Source organism: Stegodyphus dumicola, chromosome 2, assembly GCF_044657685.1.
Source record: "Stegodyphus dumicola isolate Sdum_Otavi_A_Nest chromosome 2, ASM4465768v1".
NCBI lineage: Eukaryota > Metazoa > Arthropoda > Arachnida > Araneae > Eresidae > Stegodyphus > Stegodyphus dumicola.
Window position 1 is genome coordinate 277,164,118 of NC_140769.1, and position 25,661 is coordinate 277,189,778.

At 30.5% G+C, this 25,661-nt stretch overlaps 1 protein-coding gene across 4 annotated transcripts in view; it reads right to left on the reverse strand.

The window, feature by feature from the left end:
• The window catches only part of LOC118186046 (tetratricopeptide repeat protein 5-like), a 44,570-nt gene that overhangs the window by 2,535 nt on the left and 16,374 nt on the right, over positions 1-25,661 (reverse strand). For all 4 annotated transcript variants that reach the window (XM_035356035.2, XM_035356032.2, XM_035356031.2 and 1 more), the window contains 5 exons: positions 20,140-20,231; positions 17,911-17,964; positions 10,879-11,025; positions 5,202-5,416; positions 1,486-1,630 (listed from right to left, as the gene is read on the reverse strand). In XM_035356035.2, coding sequence (XP_035211926.1) covers positions 1,486-1,630; positions 5,202-5,416; positions 10,879-11,025; positions 17,911-17,964; positions 20,140-20,231 — 653 coding nt within the window. The remainder of the gene's footprint in view (positions 1-1,485; positions 1,631-5,201; positions 5,417-10,878; positions 11,026-17,910; positions 17,965-20,139; positions 20,232-25,661) is intronic.

Consider the following 25,661-nt stretch of genomic DNA (forward strand, 5'->3'; position numbering starts at 1 on the left):
ACGATAAGTCACAGAATTATGAAACCTATTACCAATGACAGAGGCAAAATTGACAAACGACCTCAAAAGGTCTCATCATGCCATTCTCCTATTAAAACACAATAATTTTGAATCAGCCCATTGTCTCCTACTGTTAGTTTCAAAATTTGCAGGATTCTCCACAAATTCAACTTTCAAAATAATTTTATTACCTTTAAATAAAATTTGTTATTCAGCCTTTAAAAACCTTTTTATCTTGAATTCTTTAAAAATTTATACTATTCCTCGTAACTGTGATTTAACATACATTGGCCAAACTAAAACATTCAAATTGTACAATAACAATGTAACAATTTCTAATGTAAGAACATAAATCTTACATTAGAAAAAGAAAAGATAAATAATTTTTCAATAATTAATCACAGTGGCTTGTCGGCCATAATTTTAACTTTATTTCCACTAAAATATATAAAAATACTTTTAGTTAGTGCATTAGATTTCGTTGAAACTTTCTATAATGATAAAAATTTTCAAACTTAAGTTAATTAATGCATTAATTCCAATTCAGTTTCTTTCAAAATTTTAATCTATCAGCTTCAAATTTCCCTTCTACTTTAATTTTACGAAGCTCAAGTTACATTCACTTTGCCTTAGCTCATCAGTATTTTTTCTCATCATTTCATTTTTTTTCATCAGTATTTTTTATCTATTTTTTCATTCCTTGCTCTGATCCCAGAGCAGACTTTCTTGCTCCTTGAAGAAGGACCTATGTCAATTGGCCTCGAAATAAATATAAATTTATACAAAATCTATACATATAGGTTTATACACGAGGTTCTGTTTTTATTTTTATTTTATTTATTTTACCGTATTTTGTAATTTGAATGGCTTTTTAGTAACTAGATATGAAAGACATAACTACAGCAAAATTATGAATATTTTATAAGGAATATGCATACATTATATAAACATATATTTTCATATTATCTATAGAAAATTCCGCCTTGATTTTTTTATACTCTAATATTTAATTAATAGAGCTCTAAATTGTAATCCCATTACTGAAAAATGATAAATTGTTATTTGCTATAATTTGTAGTATATAAACATATAATTTCAAATGCACATATTAACAGTCTAAATAGCCTGCTATAAATGAGCCCCTAAATATGAAATACATTGAAACTTATATCTACTAATAAGAGGGATGTAAATTAAATGATATTAAAATTGATCAAGATGTAAAACATTATGACTAGAGTTTTTAATATAAACAATGAAATAAATCATTATTACACTGAAAAAGTATTCTGATATTATAGTACTCAGAGCTGAAGTGTCAGTATCAGAAATAACAAAAAATAAATTTAATTGTGATATTTATAGCATATTCAATTTATATAGCTAAATGCATCACTATTTCTTATAACCACAGAAATCAAAGTAGAGGATTTTCAGCAACATAAATCTAAGTAAAAAATATTAATTCTGAATTTCAAATTATACCTTATCCTTAAAGCTAAAGTTGAAATGCTGCACAAGAGGCTGATGTATGGCTACAGTATCACCGATGATGACACCTTTTCCTTGAAGCATATTATACACATTTACAGCAAAGCAATTTTCATCTTCATCTATCATACAAAATGTGCTAAAATTTAAATTTAGTATAATTATTTCTGGAAGTTTTTATGAATCTCATCAGTTTTTAGTCATAAAACACAAAAAAATTGCTTTCACATGTAAAATCTGTATTGAAAAATATCTCTGTTTATCTCTTAAATATTTATACTTAAAAATAATTTTAAATTTCCAGTCTATGAGGTGTTTTTAATTTCTTTACTTGCCCAAAAAATTCCATTTAATTGCATACCCCTTATCTTTGTTTGTTTTTATCATTCTTCAACATAATAATTTACATCAGACATAACACACATTCATTTTAATATGTTGTTTTTTTTTTTTCTTCTTTTAATCTATCAGCAAAATTATGAATGAAAGTCATAATTCTGATTCTGATAATATACACTAAATATATATTAAATAGCTTTGAGAATATAATTCTAAAAATTAACAAGACTATAATTATATTAAAACTCATTTAACAAAATAAATAGTCTGACAAAAATTTTGAATACCTAGATGTTTTTAACAGTATTCAAATTATTTGTTAATAAATCCATATTTGAAGCATAACAAATGCTTATATTCTGCAGTTATAAATTACCATATTTGAAGGCATATAAGACGCACCCTTATTTAGAAGGCCACACACATGTAGATGTAGAAAAAGTTATGTGTGTCTAGACCTTTATCCAGGCTAAAAATAGCATTCAGTATTGAAAGTTAACCTGTGTCCTCCACGTATAAGACGCAGGTAACTTTTTTAAGACGAAATTTAAGAAAAAAAGTGCGTCTTATATGCTGTCAAATATGGTAGTTATAACTATTTTTATAATTTTAATCTTTTTTGCAACCAGCAGTTATTTTACCTAAATTTTTACAATAATTTAATTTCAGCACAAAATTCCAGATACGAAAATATATAACAGCAGTTCATTCCACCATTTGAATCTTTTGGAATCGAGATATGACTCTTGGTCACCAGTTGATTTGATGTGATAACTCAAGATATGACTCTCAGTCACTACTTGATTTGATGCAGTAACTCAAGAGGTGAATCTTGGTTATCACCTGATTTGAGGTAGTAACTCAAGAGGTGAATCTTAATCACCATTCAGTTTGACACGGTAATCTGTGCAGTAATGATGTTTATTTAGGTTTGGCTTGGGCAATATCACTTCATGAGCATTTTCAATAATGCATATGCATAAAACAACTGCCAATTTTTTATCTTATGTAAATTTTTTCAAACTTATTCTTATACATGGATCTTCACTGTTAGTCCAGACTCGAAAGTTATGGCTACAGAAATATTATTTTCAAGGTTACGGAGCCTTGTAAGCTTGTAATGCGATAAAGGAATCAGTTCGAGTTCAGATGAGTTTAATTTTTTGTTGATGAAATATGAAATTATGGTTATGCACAGGAAAGGGAAAGCATTGATGAAGATAATGAAAGCAGAGGTGTAAGAAGGCTAAAAACCAAGGTAATATATAGTAAATGTGAAAGTAACAGTGACTATGCAGAAGAGAGGAAAAATTCAGAATGGATAATGTGTATATAATCCAGAAAAATACCACAAAAAATACTATACGTATCTGGCAAAAGAGCTGTAGGACTGCAAGTACCTTCAGTTGCTGGTTCGCCCAAGCAAAAAAGGCATCAAGTGCAAAGGGTTAAATGTTTAAAAAAATTTCTTTTCTGTAAGTTTTTCTCAACTTCTGCTGGAGTCATGGGAACTTACATATTATCCCATTGACCATAAAGTCTTTTACCATCGAATTATGAAAGTTGGCGGAGAATCTCACAAAGATGTGCTAGTTGTTATTGCAAAATTCTGAAGGAACTGATGCCTCTTCATTCAATAATCAATCAGTATTTGATACACTTTGTTTTTGAGCATTGTAAAAAGACTGTTATCAATTTCTACTATTTAGTTAGACCCTAAAATTTTACTGGAAACTCTATTTAGAAGGACAGGAGTAGATACATTTTTTATGCATGTTTTGAAGACTGCCATTAGATTTATTTATATAAGAAATCTGGGGAGAATTATTCAGTAGTCAGTAAATTGATTGTATGAATCTAGTCAGTAAATTAATAATAATAGAAACAAAGAATTGTATTTATGGCTTTTAAATTGCTCAATTTTTTAATCAATAACAGACATTAAATTTAGAAAAAAAATTTAATTTCTTTCCCTTTGCTAAGTATTAATACACTGGTACATGAAGGATAAAAAATTTTATTTCAGAAAGTGGCAACAGATTTCTTTTAAATCATGAGGTCTGATGATTAAATTTAAAAGATAAATATCTTATACGTTTTCGAGTGGCAACACTTTCATTTCAATCATTGAGTTTTCTGATTAAGTTTGAAACATAAATACCTTACGTCTTTTTCTAGATTAAAATAACATGCGGAATAACGATTTTTGGAGAAGTTAAACAAGAATCAGCGTAATGTTTGTAAGTTTTGAAGGACTAGTTTCGATGGTTTAAATACAGAACCGTCTTCTTCAGTTGCCTAAGTGCAAATGCTGAAATTACAATGATTCTTGTTGTTTAACTTCTCCAATAATTATATCTTTTACTGAATGGTAACACATTGCTTTTAAAATGTCAAGTTTGTTAATAAAAAATTCATTAATTTTGAAAGAACTTTGAAGTAAATAATAAGCAAATTCCAAATTCAGACCTCAAGGTGTACATGTTCTATATGTGTTTAAGGAGACATATGACATACAAATTTTCATTTTTACACTAAAAAAATAAAGTACCCTTAGATGATTTCAAAAATATATAATTTATCCATGTTTAGAAATTTTAACACCGAAATCTTTCATTAAAAAATGTAAACAAGCACTAGCAGGCCCACCAGTTGAGAAGGGACAGATGTCTGATGTGGCAACAATAAAGCCGTATCAACTGTTAAAAAGTATGGTCAGAAATATTCTTTGTTAGAACTTGTTTTATTAGCTGAGAAGAAGTCTCTCTGACAAAAAACTACTTTCAAATTGCATTCATGGAAGAAGTCAAAACCCATCGCTCAACTGGTATAGTGGTTAGCGACACTGATTGCTGTGCCGAAGGGCCCAGGTTTGAATCTTGGAGAAGGCATTGATGTTTGTACATGTCTAGCGTCCGTGTGGCATGGAAGCACCCAAAATATGCAGTAAGCCGAAAATACTCTCGATACGAGAGGTGGATGGTATGGGAAGAAGGGTGTCTATTTTAAATGAAAAAGGAATTTAGAGCATATGCTTATTTTGAGAAAAGTTATACCGTAATAACCTTTGTCCCAAAATAACTGCATTTTGCCAGTCGATATATCACATGTCCCCTTAAAATTTGGTGGATCTAGGCATAGCCATTTTTCACAATGCGAGGAACACACATGCATACAGATTTTTAATTATTTAATAACAGAGATTACTAGTATCATCATTATTATTATTACCATTATTTGGTTAAAACTGAAGACATCAGTATATTCTAATACTTCAAGGTTAAAAAAAAATACGTACAACAATAATAATTTTAGTAATTACAAAAATTTTACAGAAACTATTAATACTTATAGAGAACTATAAAACTTACAATGATGGTGATTCAGCACAGTAGACTTGACAAACAACTTTTCCAATCAAAACTTTATCTACGTTTAGACCAACTTGGAGCTCAGAAAATTTTGATCGATGTAAAATTACAGATTGTCCTTTTGAATTAATGTATGTAATTTTTGAATCAGAATTTTCATATTCTTTTTTCAAAGAATTCAACAAATCTTTAATTTTCCTCGGTTTTAATTTGCCCTATAATTAAAAAAGATTAAGATAAATCAACTTTTACATGAAACTATATTATGATATAAGATCCTTCTCAGAAAAATTGCATGAGAGCAAGTTGTTAACTTGAAGCAATAATAAAATATTCATAGTGATGTTTAATTTGTAATTAATTTGATGTTAATTTGTATACAAATTAAACATCACTATAAATTAAATAGCTAACTCCTTAATGTTAATCTTGATAAAATATAACATTAAATATCAAGAAACAGTACAGCGGTATAAAATAGTAAATATATATATAAATTCTACATACAAGGTTAAGAATTTTAGCTATTTCTAAGTATTACTGACATTTTTTAGGCAGTTTAACTCAGTTTGTTAATGTTAAAAATGTTAATAGAGAAAAATATATTTATTTTCACTACGATTACTTTTTCAAATCGATGTTTATTTCCTGCATTCGTTTAATGATATCGGTTTTCGCACCCTTTTATATTACCAGTGAAAAATCAGTTTTTTCTGTTTTTTTAATCTCTAAAGTAAATTGTTTTAGAATTAGCCAGAACAGTTTAGTAAATTATTTTAGAATTAGCCAGAACAGTTTAGTAAATTATTTTAGTATTAGCCAGAACAGTTTGCCTTAATTTTTCCCCTACAAAATTCAAAATTTAAAAAAATCCTTTTATTTATTTCTTTATAAGGTATTTCTCCCGCCTTCTTAGCAAGCCTTCATAGTGTAGTCGTCAGCACGTTTGGCGTGTATTCGAGAGGTCCATGGTTCAATTCCCGGCGAGGGCATTGCTCATTTTTCAACTGTCCTGCTTCAAAAATATACCTTATGTCCTTGCAGTGGCGCTCGAACTAAAAAAGGTGGTAGATGATGATTCTCCACCATCAGGATTTGGCGATTGGGTCCCAAGGGGGAGTATATAATGTATTTCTCCTGCTTCTTAGCATAGTGGTCAGCATGCTCGGCGCATATTTGAGAGGTCCGTGGTTCGATTCCCGGTGAGGGCACTGTTCATTATTCAACTCTCCTGCTTAAAAAAAAAAAAAAAAAAAAAAAAATCTACTGTCTCTACAACTTTTACTAAACTAGTGAAAAACTTAGAAAAAGAGTAATCACGTCTTTAGTCTCAATAGAAAACTAAACTAAGGTGGTAATTCACTGCCTACGATTCAGTAAACAGAAAATATTTAATTGAAGCTATGAGAGAATTTGCAATACCTGAAAAACTTATAAATTTAGTCACCATTACTCTTACTGAGACAAAACTTAAGAGTTAAAATCCAGAATAATCTTTCTGAGCCTATTGTTGTTTCAAATGGGCTCAGACAGGGTGATGTAATGGCCTGCTTGCTTTTAACCTTGCCATCCAAAAAATCATAAAAGAGCCCAACATTAATACTCCTGAGTCACTTATAGAGGCTTTTACATCTCTAGAGGCTGCAGCCAACAAAATGCATCTAGCTATCAACCAAAATAAAAATAAATACATGCCATGTGGTAATAACAGCAGTCCCTATTTTGAAATTGGGAATTACAAATGATAAATTCTAAAAATGGGTGACATTTTTTTCTTTCATCTCATTTATCTACAAATTTAACTTTATCTAAAAAGCAGTTACAGTCCCAGTCAATTTAAAAAGGGTTTTTTCTTGTCCCTAGAGATCTTCATTCAGTTTGTTCACTTTAGCTGTTATATCCGTGAGAAAATACAAATCAGATAACCAATTATTATCGGCCAACTCTTTATGACTTCCGTTTCTGGATTCCAAAAACTGCTTTATTGGAGAAAGAAGTTCCACAAATTGTTGAAGTACTACTTTTCTCCTACTGAGCCATTTAACATCGGAGTGAAGCAATAAGATTCTATGTTCGCTATCAAGTTCATCAGTCAGCAATCAATTATTTAATAATGTCTTGCAAGATATCTCTTATGACTATAAATGCTTACCATATTTTAACAAATAAGAAATATAAATGAATGGTTATTTTAAAAATATTTTTTGTTCATAGTACCTAATTGGGCCGGCGAGCACAAGGTTGGGCACCACTGCACTACACCATCTGTGCAAATGATTGCTAGAGAGTAATAAATTACATAAGTATATTCATATTTCAATAATTTTGCTGCTTATTATTTTGGCCCTATCCTGTGCTGAACACAAACTAGAAGGCACAAATTCTGACAGAAAACAAAGGTTACAAATTATAGTTAAAGAAAATCAGATGGCCATATTATACAGAAAATGAAAGCAACAGTGCTTTTAAATTATTGTAAATAGTGTTAATAAAGTTTTATTATTTTAAAACTATGCTTCTTGATGTATTCAGAAGTCATACAGTTATTTAATAAGCATAATTTCTTGAACTTCTAACTTTTCATAGCTAATTTGGCACACTTTCTGGTTGTTCACCTTTGTCCCTGCTCTGCAAACAAATAAAAATGAAGTCTATCAAAATGAAAATAACTTTCTCTGAAACTTATTTACTGAAATATCTGTGGATTTATGCAATATTAAATTTATTTCCTTTTTAAAGATTTTAAAAGGCTTTTTAATAACTCATATGTGCAACAAATATATACATTTAAACGTATGATTACATTCTTAATTATTTTTAATTTGGAAAGAAACAAAATCATTTGCTCATAATATTTGTAAATATTGGAGAAACAAGCATGTGAAAATAATATATGCATCAAAAAGTACTAAAAAATCTTCTTACATAGATTTTCCCAACTTCTTAAAAGATATTTCTCAACGCAGTTAAATATACTTATTCGTATTCGGTATTCTTTTCAAAAATGGTGAGAAATATTTAAAATATTTTGCTTGGACAAAATAATGAAACTGCATAAATTTACAAACTTCTAAATATGTTATAAAATTAATATTACTACAGTCAAAAGTTGTTAATCCGGAATGATCTATAATCCAGACCTCAAAGCTGCAAACTTTCTGCGTATGCGTCAACGCATAATGCATTCATGCATGCGCGTAATACCTTTATGCATGCACATATGCGTGTATGCATGCTCGTTTAATGTATAATGGACGGTATAAGCTAAGTTAAAATTATCTAATTATCTATTTCAGTTAATGTTGCAGATTGCGTTGTTCCTTAATCTTCGAATTGGATCTGGCTTATTATTTTTTGCAGACTTTTACAGTAATTTCATAAAAGTAAGCTTGAACTTTCGATTATGTCAAATAGAATTTCCAATGCTGGAGCTGCCAAAGGATCTGCAAAGCGAAAGCATGTTTCGATGTCCATTGAACAAAAAGTGGAACTGCTGCAAAAAATGGATAAAGGCATGAAGAAAGTGACAGAGAGGTGATTTGTTTCTCTAACCATTCCGAAATCTGTTTATCAATTTCACACTACTCTGCGGAAGGGGGGAACGTTGCGACGCGCAATGAACTGGAAGTTGATCTGTCAGCACTATCCTCATCTTCAGGGCAGATGTTTTTATTTTATTCGGCTTATAATTCCTCACTAAATGTAGTGTTTCATCTTGATGTACTCCGATATAATTTAAATCAATTTCCTCGTCATTATAAATATCACGAATACACATCAAATAGTTTTCTGGTTACAATTTTCTAATTTCGACTATGCGTAATGTATGCTTTACGCATGCGCACGTTAAAAGAAATGTTTAATAATGTAAACAAATAAATATTAAGCTGCTTCTTTTTTTTTTTTTTTTTTTTTGTAAATTTTGATATTTTTTAGATCATAATTGCTCTTTATTTCATAAATTGCGTTTTCATATATTTAATTTTATAATTTCTGCATGCCATCTTACCAGATTTAAACTGATGATCTATAATCTGGAAAAACCGATAATCCGGAATCGCCGAAGTCCCGACGAGTCCGAATTAAAGACTTTTGACTGTATATGGGGACAACTTAATAGTATCTTCAATATGACAGTACACTGAATCAATCCCAATGCATATTTTGAGATTTTTAGCTTTAAGCAAGTAACTGTACTATATTTTAAAACATTAAATGTATGAACTAAAAAAACATGTAACATTACTTCTACTGAACATCTTTGTTAATGTCTTTCATTACATATTCAATCCCTGCTCAGAATATTTTAACTTACATACTTAAAATATGCAATATATACAAGATTATTAATTAATGATTAATTTTAAAGTACAAAATGCATACAAGTTCGTTATACTTGTTAAAATTTACTGACCATTTTAAAGTTTGCTTAGTTATACTCGTGATTTATAATACTTCATTTAATTTTACAGTTTTCTTAATCTCTTAAGTAACTAACATTTTTCATGCATTTCAGAGACTCCATGCCTTTTCAGTGAACATAATTTAAATATATTATAATCAATACAAAATTAACACTGCATGTAATAAATTATCCAAGAAACATCCCCTCAAAACAATTTTTCTCTGCATTTAACTCAATACCTTTGAAACCTGTAACAAATCAAAAGCAGCAAATTTTTTACAAAGAAATTTATAAATCTAATTTTTTAAACTCATATTTACAATCCTGACTTTAAAAATTAAATTTGACTATTATCACCACATCACAATAAATACTCTTATCTTTATCATGTTAAACATGCAATCTCATGTACGAATATGCCTTGTTTTTTTCTTAATAATTGCAATGGCAATATTTCAGTGTGACTGCATAATATACATCAAAAGCATCTGCAATGGGCATACAGGTCAATAATTTACAGGCACAGTTTACATATAGGCACAGTATATCTGAATTTTGGAAAAAGATTCATGCTTTTATCTGAGGATCTTATAAAATTACATCCCTGAATAATAAGCTCCCAAATTATCTTTCACTATAAATCCCATTCAACATAGAATTTTTTTTTAATATTCTTGCTTAAATTATTCACAAAACTGTATTCTAATCCATCATAAAATTGTACAGCAATCTGTATAATAGTTAGCAATGAAACTTTTCACAGTTTTTGACAAGGAACAATCTCAGAGCTTAAAACATATAATGTTTAATATCCACTATGTTTAGTAAGGAAACTGGAAATATTTACCCTACAGTGAATTTATGCTATCTGTAACTTAAATTATATTTTCATATGAAAAAATGCATCAAAGTATGCACATATGTATTCAAGCTTTCAGTCAAAATATATAATAGCTATAAATAAAAGTAAAAAATAAAATCCTTTGGACCCCACCAGTGGCAAGTGCTTAAGGCCACACAATACTGGTAGTTTGAACTGGTTTGAGTTTGATTCCAGGCAAATGAGTTGCCTGCATAGTTGATTTTCATGACCTTTCTCCATGTGTAAAATGAATATGAGCCAGTTTCCCTCAGAAAGTCTTCCACAAAGGCAACTCTCATCTTAAGCAGATAGCCCTTATGGCTTTGCCATATTCAAATAACCTAATCTAATAAATAAAATAAAAGCAATAAATATAAAATTTTATTTTATGAATACCATTTGTCATATACCTTTTTTGTAACCATTAATTGAATATTTTCCAGGAGCCTAACTAATATTTCAAGCTGCTCTTTCGGTTCATTCCATAATGGATCATGCTTTAAAGCATTCTCTAAGTTCTCTAATGCTAGCCTGTAATTCTCATCATATTTCAGTGCCTGAAAAACAAATACAATTTTTAAATACTGCTAAAATAATTCAATATTTTTTCCTTTCATATTCAATTAAAATTTGCGAAATTACAAACTCAGAAAATAATAGAACTTTTATCAAACAAGAATTAAAATTCAATTATTTTAAGATGAAAAATATTAAATATTAATATTTAAACAATATTCAGTATTAATATATTCAATACATAATATTCTGTCAAGGGACATGAACAGAATGGAGGGGGAAATGAAATACAGCAAATATTTACAAATTATACTGTGAAGTTACAAAAATAAAAAGAAATAAAATGCATTTTCCAATTCAAAGATCAAATCAATATAATGTATTGGCCTGAATACAAGACTTTATAATAGTTCTCTATTTTTAAAGTACTTTAAAAGAAAATTGCAAGGCTTTTTTATAAAAAGATTCCATGTATAAAAGCTTCATACACTGAAGGTACTCCACAAAAAATAAATAAATAAATAAATAGTTTAATAAATTCTGAAGTAAAATTAAGTAAATATTATTGCATTCTACAGGTTCATGGATTTGGAGTGATTGACAACAACACTTAATGAAGAATCAAAATACAATTTAATCGTCAGTATTACACAGGACAGTTCCAAAGACACGTTACAGTCATTGAAATACTATGATAAATACACTGAAACAATTAGCAACACAGCCTTCAGGCTATCAGGCCATAACGGTGAACACAGCTTCATGGCAAAGCCCTAAAGTACAGATCCTCACTCGGTCGATCTCCCTTTACAATGTGCTTGCTCCCTCGACAGCATATCGCCAATTTTGTCAACAAATGTCGTCGAATGGGGGATTTTGTGCCAAATCTGGGGATACTGCCTTTCCTTGCCACTCTATGCAAGGAAAGGCAGTATCTCCAGATTTGGCACAACATCCCCATCCTAAACCTGTTTTGCAGGGAAACTATCTTACTGCAATTGGGCATTTCACGACAACATACTTTCCTTAAACATAAAAGTTAATGGATATGTGATAATTGTCTTTAAAGCGGATCTCTAAATTCAATGGAACAAACTGTAAGGAATGATAAAAAACACTACAACAAGAAGTTTTCATAATACAGTGCTTGGTAGGAACTGAAGACAGAAAATATTAGAAAGCTATTTCTAGTATTCTTTATAAGTAAATGTTTTCAAAAACTTCCAATGAGTCCCAATGAGGATTCTACCTTTGATAAATCATTTTACACATGGTAAGAAAGCATACATGCAGTGGCCCCCTCAAATAAATGGAACAGCATTACAATAACTGCATTATGAACACATCCCCATTGGGCAAGCACGGGATCATGTAACATTTGAGCATTTGCATATCTAGCTTTTTTAATTCGTAATGTTTAATCTCAGCAGGCATGATGATGGTCATGTAAGAAATGTAAAAACTCCTGAAATTGAAGACTAAGCTTTACACATCTGGACACAAGTATGATTGTCAATACTTACAGCATGAATGCAACCATATCACAATATGAAGAGTTTTATAACAGGGATGCCCTCTAAAAATGGGATAACTCAGACAGATCAGACTCATATGTAACTAAATAGAATAAAATTTAAATAACCGGAGCTTTCACAAACAACCTGTCTGCTTCGTCAGCTGGATCTTGAATGGATGGCTTTAGCAAGCAGGAATTAGCTTGTTGATTTTTTTGGTGAGTTTTTCCACAAAATCAGGAGGATGTATATTGTTTTCAGCAATTTGTCATATATAGTGTTACCAATTTTATACTTAGATAGGTAATTTTAGTAGAATTATAAGTACAATTTTTGTATTTTTTTTTGTAACATGAAAAAATCTAAACAGAAGCTATGCCAGAAAAGTAAGAATACAGAGGCACGTGCATTTAATTTTGAGTAAATGAGTATCTTGGTAATTTGGCAAGGTATCAGCAAGCTGACAACAGTTTTGGCAGCTTATTTTGTCACCAAATTTGGCAACCATTTGGCAACATTTTGGTTCGGTCCCAGTATCACCATAACATGTATTGAAATTAAATAAATGTAATTGACCACCGTGTTAACTGCAACAGTAATTTCACCCCCATATTGCTTTCCAGTAATTTCGAGCAGCAGAGAATACTAGGACTATCTCAGCAGCCGGTTGAAAATTACTTAAGACCGAAGAGAGAGCATTTTCTCTCAGTTGCTTAGTTATTGTTGTTAGTTCCGTGTGAACTGAAATATTTGAGTTAGTATTTGAGTTTACATGTGCTTTGCACTATGTTGTATTTAACGTTCTTAGTAGTTTGATGTGCAACTACTGCTTGTACTCTGTGGTACTGTGAACTCCCATATGAGTATTTCTGTGAAAAATTCCAGAACTTTGAAGTTTTTATTTTGATAAAATAAATTTTTATTAATCTATCATCGAATCTGTGTGCATTCAATCTATTACGAACCCATACACAGGCAACAGTATTTAGATTCAGTTTCATATAATTCTAAAGAACAAAATTCTTTGATGTGTTTTAGACAGTTGTTGTAGAAGGCAGTTGTTTTGTGTGGAAGAAAACAATTAAACAGGATTATTGCAGAGTTGCCAGCTGACTTGTAAATTTCATTCTGCTTGTTTAAACACAGTTTTGACATGTTGACCTAGAGTTTTGATCTCATTTTTACCTTAGTTTTCCATGTGCTAGTTGATTTCTAAAACGGACACCATTTGCTTAGGATTCATGCATTGACAGTTGTGATTTATCCTTATCGCATTAAATGAATCCACTAGTTTATAGAACAGGCAGTGCAATTAGATTTTCCAGCATCTCTTAGTAGATAAAAGTCTTCTGCTTGGGATATATGCAATGTTCTTGTCTAAGAAAACCTAAATCCACATGCAAGAGAATTACAAATTGACTAACAAATACTCTCTGCCAATTTTTGGACTAGCAACTATAAATGAGTTTCTGACTGTTTTCTGCATTAACATCTTCACACTTCCCTTCTTTTATACAGTATGTTAAAAAAATAATTTTGTATGGTATGAATTATCACTTTTTAAAAATTGTCCTCTAAAATTTAAACTTTAGGTTACATATACAAAACTAGTAAATGTTTTATAGAAATACATTTTAAAGGAAAAATTTTGCCTTCGTTTTAGCACTGCAGATGATTACTGCATTATAATTTTTGGAAGAAATACAGCGGCATTTACATGTGTAAAACTTAAATTTTTAGTAGGTGCAGAATTTCCACCAATGTGGTGCTCGCGTGCACTTAAAAAAATTATTCATTAAGTATTGAATCACTGTATATAACTTGGATCCTACACAGAAGACAACCCAGTTGCTTTCTGCAAACATTTTTGCACTTATATTCTTTCCCTTGAATGGACCTACATGCCTAAATGGGATTTTAGAACAGTTTCATTCTTCCCTTGTTCAAATCAGCATTCACATCAGCTTGAATGGCCTCTGTTCTCTGCCTTTTGATGAATCTTCTGAAACCCATCATCTCCCCTCCTCTTTCTACTGTTGTTCTTGCAAATGTGAACATGACTTCATTTGTGTTCCAATAATATACTCCGAATTATTTCTTCTTTCTCTCCCTTCAGCACAAACTGATTCTTTTTGGCATTCTGACAGCTACAGATCCTTGTTAACTTCAATATAAGTACTTGTTGGATAGTTTTTAAGTATGAAGGAAATGGGAAAATTTTGAAAATTGCACTTAAACTGTACTGCTGATTCTAAGCATATAGTAATTTTCCATGTTAAACAAACTGAAAATAGAACAGCAGCTCGAGAATTTGAAGTGGAGAAGTGATGCATTCAATGTCGGAGGACTGAAAAAGAAGACCTTGAAAATATACCACATCAGAAATGAGCCAAAAGAAGTGGTACCATAAGATGGCCAAATCTCAGGATGACTTTGCAAAGTGAGTAAAGGAGCAATTTTGACTATAAAAATTTTTTAATAATTATTCTATGCCGCTTGGATTGACAATGTTGTCTGCAGTATGGACAGATGTAATTTCTGCATTGCAGTAAGGAATGATTATATCTCTTCTAAAGACTAGACTTTTTTTTTTCATCAGATACCTGTCATATGGATGTTTCTGTCTTCTCTCCAGCTATGCTCAGTTGTCTTTTCAATAAAGTGCCTTTTTATCTTTTTTATTCCCTGCCTGCATGGTTTTGGTCACTTGTTCCCAATTTTCATATCTTGAAAATCTTACGATATGACTTGGATTGATGTGAACACTTCTGCACAGTGTTACATGTGAAAGCCTGTCTCATCCATTAATTTTGCATACCACAGTATGATGCTTAAATTTCATTTGATGAAATGATGTAAACATGAATCAATAAGGCTTCAGACAATAATGGTTTCAAATTCGTGAATTAAAATTTAAAGTAGCCATTAAGGATAAATCTGAACTGAAACTAAATTACTCTGAATGGGGATTTCATTTTGGAAATATCACATTTGCTCTCTGCTTCCCTATACAGATAGATTGCTGTCACTACGTTTCTTACTGCAACATCTCAAAAATGTAAAAATTGCATGCTTAGTACCAATTTATGAGTGATGTATCAAAAATGTTTTTAATGAAAATAAAGAACTATCATACTGGCTATGAGTCAACAACTACTTTTGGATACATCTACATAAATTCAACGTTCAAATTATTTCTATATATATAGCATTGCTCTAACATAGGTATTTTGATTCAAAATAGGACCTTTTTCTGAAATAGCATACCAAATTTCTTCCATATTTCAATTCTATGACTCAAATTATGCCTAAGTATTAAATTTTGTAAGATTAAGTGCAAAATTTATGGAGAAATTCAAAAATTTATTTTGGCGAATTTCAGTTTGCCCCTAGAATAATTCACTTGGCGAACTTCTTAATATATGGCAACCTATTTTTCTTTCCCATCCATTGTACAGGAGCAGAAAAAAAGTCACATCGTTCCTACTTCCAAATAATTTTAACAAAGAGCCTAAACCACATTTGATATTATTATCGCTTTTAATAAACATGCCAAATTTCAAAACATGCCAATATAAAAATTCACGTATATCTTCAGAAATTTGGAATAAAAAGCTGTAATTTTTTGCAGGTATGCTTAGAAATACTAAGATGCTGGCAAAAGTTTTATAAGTTATAATTCAAAATTTTTTCGAAAAATTTATAAAATTATTTTAAAATACAAATTTTAAAAATGAATCATAGAAAATGCACGAATTTTATTTGGAATGAACTTAAATTTTGAAATGTGAAAGACACAATAAAATAACTTTAATAAAAAAGGAGAGATTAATAAATGCATACCACTGTATTAACATGGAGGAGCTAAAATTTTGAGGGCTAATTTTTTAAAAACTACTCATGCGATTTTTACAAAACTTGGCAGTTTTACGTAATTTGCGTCATAGAATCGAAATATGGGGAAAAAATTGGCGTCATTTCAGAAAAAGTCTGATTTTGTGTCAAAATAAGTCGTTAATCCGGACTCGTCGGGACTTCGGCGATTCCAGATTATCGATTTTTCCGGATTATAGATCATCACTTTAAATCTCGTTAGATGGCATGCAGAAATTCTAAAATTAAAAATATGAAACCGTAATTTATGAAATAAAAAACAATTATTATCTAAAGGGTATCAAAATTTGCAAAAAGAAAAAGCTTAATATTTATTTGTTTACTTTATTAAACATTTCTTTCAATGTAAGTTGTTTAAGTTTTGCTTCGTTTCATGTGATAATACTTTCTCTTTAATTCTATTAAACAGACATAATTTCTTGTTCAGTTACAAAGTTCCACTGTTCAAGTCCTATAATTGCTGTGTCAAGAACACCGACTAATTTGTCAATCGAAATTTTTTCATTTTCAATAACCTCTGTCACTTTTCTTCGCTATCAGAAGCGAATTATAATGACGAGGAACTTGTTTTAAATCATATCAAAGACGGAGCATATCGAGATGAAATACTACATTTGGTAAGGAATTATAAGCCAAATAAAATAAAAACATCTGCGCTGAAGATAAGGATAGTGCTGACAAATCAACTTCCAATTCATTGTGCGCTGTGGCATTAAAGATAAACAAACGTTAAAGTTTAGATAAACAAAGAATATGCCTTTATCCATTTTTTGCAGGAATTCCACTTTTTGTTTAATAGACTTCGAAACATACTTTCGCTTTGTAGATGCATTACATATTAGTAAATATATATTGGAAATTCTATTTGACATAAACGAAAGTTCAAGCTTACTTTTATAAAAATTGCTCTAACAGTCTTAAAAAAAATAATAAGCCGAATCCAATTCGAAGATTAAGGAACAACGCAATCTGCAAAATTAACTGAATTAGATAATTTTAGCTTAGCTTATGCCGTCCGTTATACATTAAACACGCATTCGTAAACGTATTTTGCGCATGCGCACATGCATATTCGCAGCCGTAAAGGTCTTACGAGCATGCGTCAACGCAACGCATGTGGAGAAAGTTTGTAGCTTTGAGGTCCGGATTATAGATCATTCCGGATTATGGGTGTCCAAATTAACGACTTTTGACTGTATATACCTATATAAAGGCAAAACCAGTTTGTAATTTTAGTTTCATGAAAACGAAAATATGTGATTAGATAAAAGAAAGAAATGTTGAAAAAAGCTGTCAAAAAAGAAAAATTATAATTTGTTCTCATATTTATTTCCATTATTTGACATGAATTTCCAGTTTTCTTGCAATAAAAAATGTTGTGAGGAAAAAGGAAATCTGCAAACTTAATTAAAATGTGCATTTTATTAGTGTAATAAATAAAAGTATATCTCACTTTATAGCTATCTGATTTTACAAATTAGAAACCCAGTTTGAAAACTCAATACATGAAATACTCACTACTGCCCAGTTATAATGCAGATATGGATTGCACCTCACAGATTCATCAGCATACTGCAATGATAAAAAAATTAAACTGCTGTTATAAATTTTAAATATCTAATTATTTTTAAAATAATTTGCATAAAATGTAACGAGTTTATAGCCCAACTGTTTAATAAATGAATAAGCTGCTTTTTCAATGATGTGATTTCAGGTAGTTTTATTGAAAGTTATTAAAAATGTTTACATCATATTTGCAGTTTGGTTTGTAAGCTAAACTGTAGAAAATACTAAATACATTTTGATATATTAGTCAAATATATTTTCTAGACACAAAACTTGGTATATTACATTTAGATAAATTTAATGGCTCATGATATTATTTGGTAATAAAGCCAAAAGAATAAATGTATTACAATATAACATCAAGAAATACTGTGTAATGACAGAACAATTAATAGCTGAAAAGTACTACAATAAGAAATAGTATTTGCAATGCATTATCACTACATACACTAACGAGCCAAAACATTATGATTAATCTAAGTGAATTTGATAGAGGGCAGATTGTAATGGTCCGAAGACTTGGAATGAGTATCTCCAAAATTGCATGGTTTGTAAATGTTCACAATCTGCTGTTGTTAATATTTATGCAAAGTGGATAAATGATGGTGAAACCAGCAATAGATGCCATGGTGTTTGACGTCCACGCATCATCAAAGAAAATGGATGTCACAGATTGTCCCGCTTGGTACCGCAAAATCAATGCCAGACAATGGCTCGACTGACAGCCCAGTACAATGCAGGTTCAGGTACAAATGTTTTGGATCACACAGTTCAGAGGATGCTGTTGGATTACGGGACTGCACAGCAGATGTCCCACTAGTGCTCCTTGTTTCATCAATCGGCCAAGTGGAACAGAAGATATAGAACTATCCCCCCCTTTTTTTTCCATTCCGTGTACATGCTGGGCCATTCATTAGCTGGTCATAGACCAAACAAGTTTGAAGTACAACATATTGCGAGAATAGCTAGGCCAAGTGACCAGGCTATTCAGCAGTGTGACCTATTCAATTATGATGAATAATTTATGTGTAACATGCAATCGCATATGTTCCTGTTGAAACATGGCTACATGGAAGCTTTGAAGATAAGGATCATTTTTAATAAGTTGTAGAGAAATCAGGATTTGTTTTGAAGCAGGAGACTTGAAAAATGAGCAATGCCCTTGCCGGGAATCGAACCACGGACCTCTGGAATACCGGCCCAGCGTGCTACCGTTACACCATGAAGGCACGCTAGGAAAGTGGGAGAAATACCTTATAATGTAACCACTGAACTGGCTGTTGAATGTGCTTGCAATTTGTTTCAGGTAGGTGTGGAAATAAAATTTAATGCTACTTCAAACCATAACTCCAGATGATGGGGAAGTATGCATTGCATTATGCAAGAGTCTGTCACTGTGGTGCTACCAAAATCGGATACAACTATTATGGTGTTGTAGTCAGAAGCCAGATTTGTCTGAAAAGAAAATATTATTCTTTCTGGCATTCATCGCACTACTGCAGCTATACATGCCTGTGGTATACAATCAATAGCAATCATAGCAATGGATGCCTAGAAGAGACTTCTTTCCTTTGTTTTTCCTTTGTTGATAGTGCATTTATTACCTTCATTTCTAACTTCTCAAACATAACAACACTATAAAAATATTGATTGCGTTCTGATTATTTGCATCCCCAATTTCAACACTTCATAAAATCACACTAGCATATTTTGAAATATACATGTGACAATAGCCAACACAAGCAAGTGCATACTACACATATGCCTACACACATGGATTTGCATGCTTAGTGTTTTATTACTATTTCTCTGTTTAATATTCCCACTAATTCTATGATTAATATTGTAATAGAACTTTGGTTTTTTATAAAATACTTCTTTTTAGCATTATGTATGAACAGAACTGTACTTATGAGTAAAAAAAAATAGCTAAACAAATATTTTCCACCAATAAGTCAACAATGATTTAGTTACTTTCCATTGGGGTGCGGATAATAAGAAAGTACTCAATATGCTGCTATATAAGTTGTTGAAAAACAGGTTCATTTACATACTTTAAGTTCCTAGATTTTATTAGCCTGAAATATAAATCTCATTAAAATCTATAATCATAAATGCACATATGCAAAATTTATTCATGGGGCTGAAATGTTAAGCAGTAATTTCAAAAGATTTACTTACAGCCTGACTGTATGATGATAGACACTGTTTAATCATATTTGGGTTCTGATCCGTAGAAAAATACAAGCTCAAATAGGCATTGCCCAATATATCTGAAACAGATGAAACAATGTATTAACATGCTATTAAATAACTATTTAGTTATTGAAATTTTGCTAGATAAGCTACAGTTTACAAGTGCTTAAAAGTTGAAAATTTAGGTCTACAGTATATCTGAAGAAATTTTATCTTTCCTCCTTCTTTAGAACTTTGCTAGTTTAGATTGTAAGTTATGCCCAAGCAAATCTGGTAATGTTGAATTCACTGCAATATTTTAGCCTGTTATGAGGGCTCAGGTTGCACTAAGGCGGTGCAATAAGTTCGAACTCGCATGAAACTCTACAATAGGGTGCACTCGGTGTCAACACACCAGAATGCATGTACTTTCTGCTGAACTTCGTGGTTTTATCTGTGCTTTCTGATAAGCATCTTCTTTTTAATGCATTTTTCCAAGTTCCATGTTCATTATTGCACATATCTTTAAAAATAAAGCTTTATGACTTGTTTATTGGAGTGCTTACTTCATCATTTGTGCTTTCTGAATTTTAAAATTATTATTATTATAATTATGGCTCCTACACAAAGAAAAGGATACATAGCTGGCTTTTAACCTTTAGGCAGTGAATAAAGTCATAGAAATTAGAAATCAGGCTGCAGCTAGAGAATTTCAGGTTGATGAGAAATGCATTTAGCGGTGAAAGTACAAACAAGAAAAATTAGAGGGAATGCCTAAAAATAAAAGACCTTCTTATACTGACATCATAGTCTTGCCTGTTTTAGAAGACAATTTAGAAAAATGGATAATGAAGCAAACAGGAAAGGGATTACCACTGTCAACAGTTAAAATTTGCCTTCAAGCTGGGTATTAAAATTTTTGTTGGAGGGCCGAACTGATGTTTCAGGTTCATAAAACAAAAGAAATTATCTATTAGGACCAAAACAACAATTGTGGAGAAGCTTGCCGTGGATGGCTTGGGAAAAAAATATCCTTTACAGAATGCCCATCTAAGAAAATTAAAGAACAAAATTTGAATACAGTGCATATACAAAGGCTGTTCACACATTTTTGAGACGATTATGCTTTGCTATAAAAAAATCGCCTGCTTAGAAAAAAAAAATTTTAACTGCAGCTATATTTTTAAAGTAAAAATTATCGTCTGCTACAATGCTCTTAAAGAAGCAGTGGACAGAAGGCTAGGTTTGTGCTCTTTCCGAAGAAAATTACTCGTATCTAGTTATTAAAAAATGCTGTGAAATCCATGGTTTTCGATACCTAAAGCTATGATAGGTAATATTGTCAACAAAAAAGGAAAAAAAACCGTCAAAGTTTGGCTTCAAATGAAAAATTTGTTCCAAATACCTATCCAAGGAAAAAACACCATGTTTCGAATGCTGCGAAAGTGAAATTTTTAATGTTAAAAGAAAATTAGCCAAGTCAAAGGGCAATTGCAAAATTATTAAAATGCTCAGGGTTAACTGACAACAAACAGATTAATGCTGATATGAATCTTGAAAAGGCAAAACAATGTAACATGCATAGTCTTTCTCCACAATACATTGCCGAACGCAGAACGTGCTGCAGAATTCTTTATAAGAATCATTTACAGGGGCAAAAATGGAAAAATTATGTCACAATAGATAAATGTTGGGTGTATTTAAATGATTGAAATAAAAAGAGATCCATTTATTATCATAAAAGATGAGAAAAAAATCTCAAAGCATGATTGGAAGACTCTAATTTTTTTTTTTTCAAAAGGATTACAGATTGTTGCTGGTTTTCCATATAATGGAAAATTAAAAATAAAGATAGTGGAGAAAGATGTTAAGATCAACTTCACATATTTTCAGGAACATATGCCATATCCAATTTTCAAATATGAAACACCTTCTCTTTACAGTACCACCAATCAGTATAACTGCATCAAGACAAAGCAGCCACACATAAAAATTTACAGTTCATTTCCTGAAAAAAAAAAGGAAGAAAAACTGGATACCAAGGCCATCCCTTCACTCATACCCTTAGTAATTCTCCTGATGTATCACCCATGGATTTTGTGCTTTTGGTCTTTTAAAAGCAGATTGTTGAAACATTGACCCATAACCCTCCTTGGACTTTGAGAAAGCTGTTCAAGATGAATGGGATAAAATGCCTCTAACGATACTACAAAAGGCTTTCTTGCAAGGGTGTAGCTAGAAAGGGGGACATCTATCCCCAGATGAAGCAGCCATTGGACGCCAAATTGATGTTACGAATTTCTAGAATGAAATATTTTCCATTCTTGGCAAACAAGAGATCTTCAGGATTCTGGTTGCAATTTTCTAATTTCGACTATGCATAATGTATGCTTTACGCATGCGCGCATTGAAAGAAATGTTTAATAAAGTACACAAATAAATATTAAGCTTCTTTTTTTGTAAATTTTGATACCCTTTAGATAATAATTGCTCATTATTTTATAAATTACGGTTTCATATTTTTAATTTTATAATTTCTGCATGCGATCTTACCAGATTTAAACTGATGATCTATTATCCAGAAAAATCGATAATCCGGAATCGCCGAAGTCCCGACGAGTCCGGATTAAAAACTTTTGACTGTAGTATTTTTTAAAAAAATGGATGGAAAATTTCCTTGATATGATACTAAAATACTAATTCATAAAAAATTGCAGATACAAATTTTTAAATTACTACAGCATTTAATTATCAACCTGGCAATGATTAATGATATGAACCTAGCTATGATTAATGAACCTGGCTATGATTACTTCTACACTGGATGCTATCTTTATAACTACTCAAAAGAGATATCTAGTTCAGAACAACATGAGATACATATTACAAACAGAGGACTTCAACATTATAGGCTAACTCATAGCTGTCAACTTTGAAATATTAAAAATCTGGAGATTTTTGCCAGAAAACCAGAAAGAAACCAGAAGGTTTTCATGTTGTACCACCTCAAAAGAACTCCAAACAGAACTTAATTCACTTCATAATGCAAGGTTCATGTTGTAGTTCAGTTCTGATGTAAAAAATACTAGCTTTTCTTTGGATATTCTAAATTTTATGTTCATTGGTTAATTTCATTTTCTCTCATTCTTACACTGGAAAAGTCCTGAAAAGGGAAATAGGGCTTTTTCACCCAAGTACATTTAAATATGATGAAAATAAAATTAATAATTAATGTACATAGTATTCGTGTGGCTAAACTTTATAATATACCATATATTGAAATAAATAAAATTAAATGCACACATTTTTTTAGATTAAATATTGCTTGAATCTTCATGTAAAAATCCTTAAATATCAACAGTAGATTAAAATAACTCAGATCAAATAAAATTTAATAAGATCAACAAAATCTAATAATAAAAAAATAAAATTCAGAGGAAATAAAATTTAATACAAAAAAATGTTTTTGAAAACCATCAGAAATAGAGGAATGGAATTTGCCTACTTTAAGTTTCATAAACTGAATAAAATAAATTTATTTCATTTATTAGTATTCATTTTATTTATTAAACATTTCTCTTAGTAAAGGCTAAAAGTAAAAACCAGGAGATGCGATAGAAAACTGGGAAGAGTTGGCAGCTAACTTTTCAAAAAGTTATTCTCAGCATCTGGACAACACTAGAACGTGATATTTTTAGTAGTTTTATTGAAAAAAAAAAAAAAACTTGCTTCTATATTATTTTCAGCTAATACATATCTTCCCCGCTGAAATTTTCAGGACGTTGCAGAGTCATTGGAATCTTTTTGAAGCAAGAGAGATAAAAAATGAGCTATGCCCTTGCCGATAGTCGAAGCACAGACCTCTCGAATACACGCCAAACGTGCTGATCGTTACACCACAAAGGCATGCAGAAAAGGAGGGAGAAAATGTCTTACATACTCCATCTTTTAAGGGACAACTGGGGATTAGGGGATTGCCAAATCCTGGTGGTAGAGAATCATCATCTACTACACTTTTAGTTCAAGTGGCACTGTAGTCATTAGGTTTTTTTTTTTTTTTTTTTTTTTTTTTTTTTTTTTTTTTTTTAAAGCAGGAGATATGGAAAATAAACAATGCTCTGCCAGGACTTGAACCTTGGACCTCTTGAATATGTGCCCTGACCACTACACTATGAAGGCATGCTAAGAAGGCGGGAGAAATACCTTATAACGTTAGGGAATTTTGTCAATGCATTCATCAATATTACATTCTCTTTATGATCTTAGTTTCATTATATTTCATTTGCTAAATGTTTTCATCATTTGACATGTCAGTGGACTTCTGAAATGCTTAAATAATATCAATTTATTGAAGTTGCCGTTTTTCTACGAAATAATGAATGTATCCATATAAATATATGAAAACATTTATGATATACAAGCAATGACATAAATGTCCTACTATCCTCTGGAAGCCATTTTGCAAATTTACTAAAAGAACAAGTTTCTCAAATATTGTTCTATGCATCTTTTCACTTTATAATCAATAAATATTCATTTAACAAAACAGATAAAAATACATAATTTACTATTTTATTTTTTTAAAATTAATATATAGTATTTATAAGAAAGAGACTGGCATATTGACCCAAAGTACAACTTAAACGCTTAGTGTTTAAGTTGTACTTCATTGTTTATCAAATAAGTATCAAATAAATAATTAATAAGTATCAAATAATTAACACTATGTTCAAAAGTATTATTAATTATTTTAATTTTTAATTAGCAAACATTAAAAATGTACCTTCAAAAATAAATAATGCAGCAAAAATAAATAATAATATGGTGCTTAATTTTAAAAAACATGCTACCAAATTCAGATGATAGAATTTTCTCAAAATGAGAAAAATCAGAAAATGTTACATCATTTTCATAAAAAAACTTGATTTATTTTATGACATCACTAATTTAACAGAAAGTTAAATTTTAAATAAAGTGTGGAATAAGAGATTTTATAAACTTTGATACAAAGATTTTCAAACAATGCCTTAATTTTTTTAATCAAAAGATATTGTCTAATGGTATTTTATCAAGATTTCATCAGAAGATTAAAACATCATGTACAATTCAAAAAACAAAGACAAAATACTACTAGAAATAAAAGCTGAAATTATATCAAAAACGGAAATCTCAATCAATCAAATTCTTTCTGAAGAAATTTCCTTAAAATAAAATTGATAATCAATTTAACTACTCGAATATACACTGATGCAAAAAAGATCAAAGAAAAAAAAGTATTAGCAATTTTTTTTTTTTTTTTTTTAACAACAGCAATAGTAATTGCAAACTCCCAAGAAACATTCTTATTGCTATATGTCAAATGTACACACAGAAATCATATATCATCTCAAAATTTTTCTTATATATCTGATTTTACTAGAGAAAAATATGATATATAGAAGCTGCTCAGAAGCAAACTGATGCTAAGGTTTTCAAAAGTGCACAGTGCCCCTTTTGATGTCATGATAAGCTTTGAAATATGTTAAGGA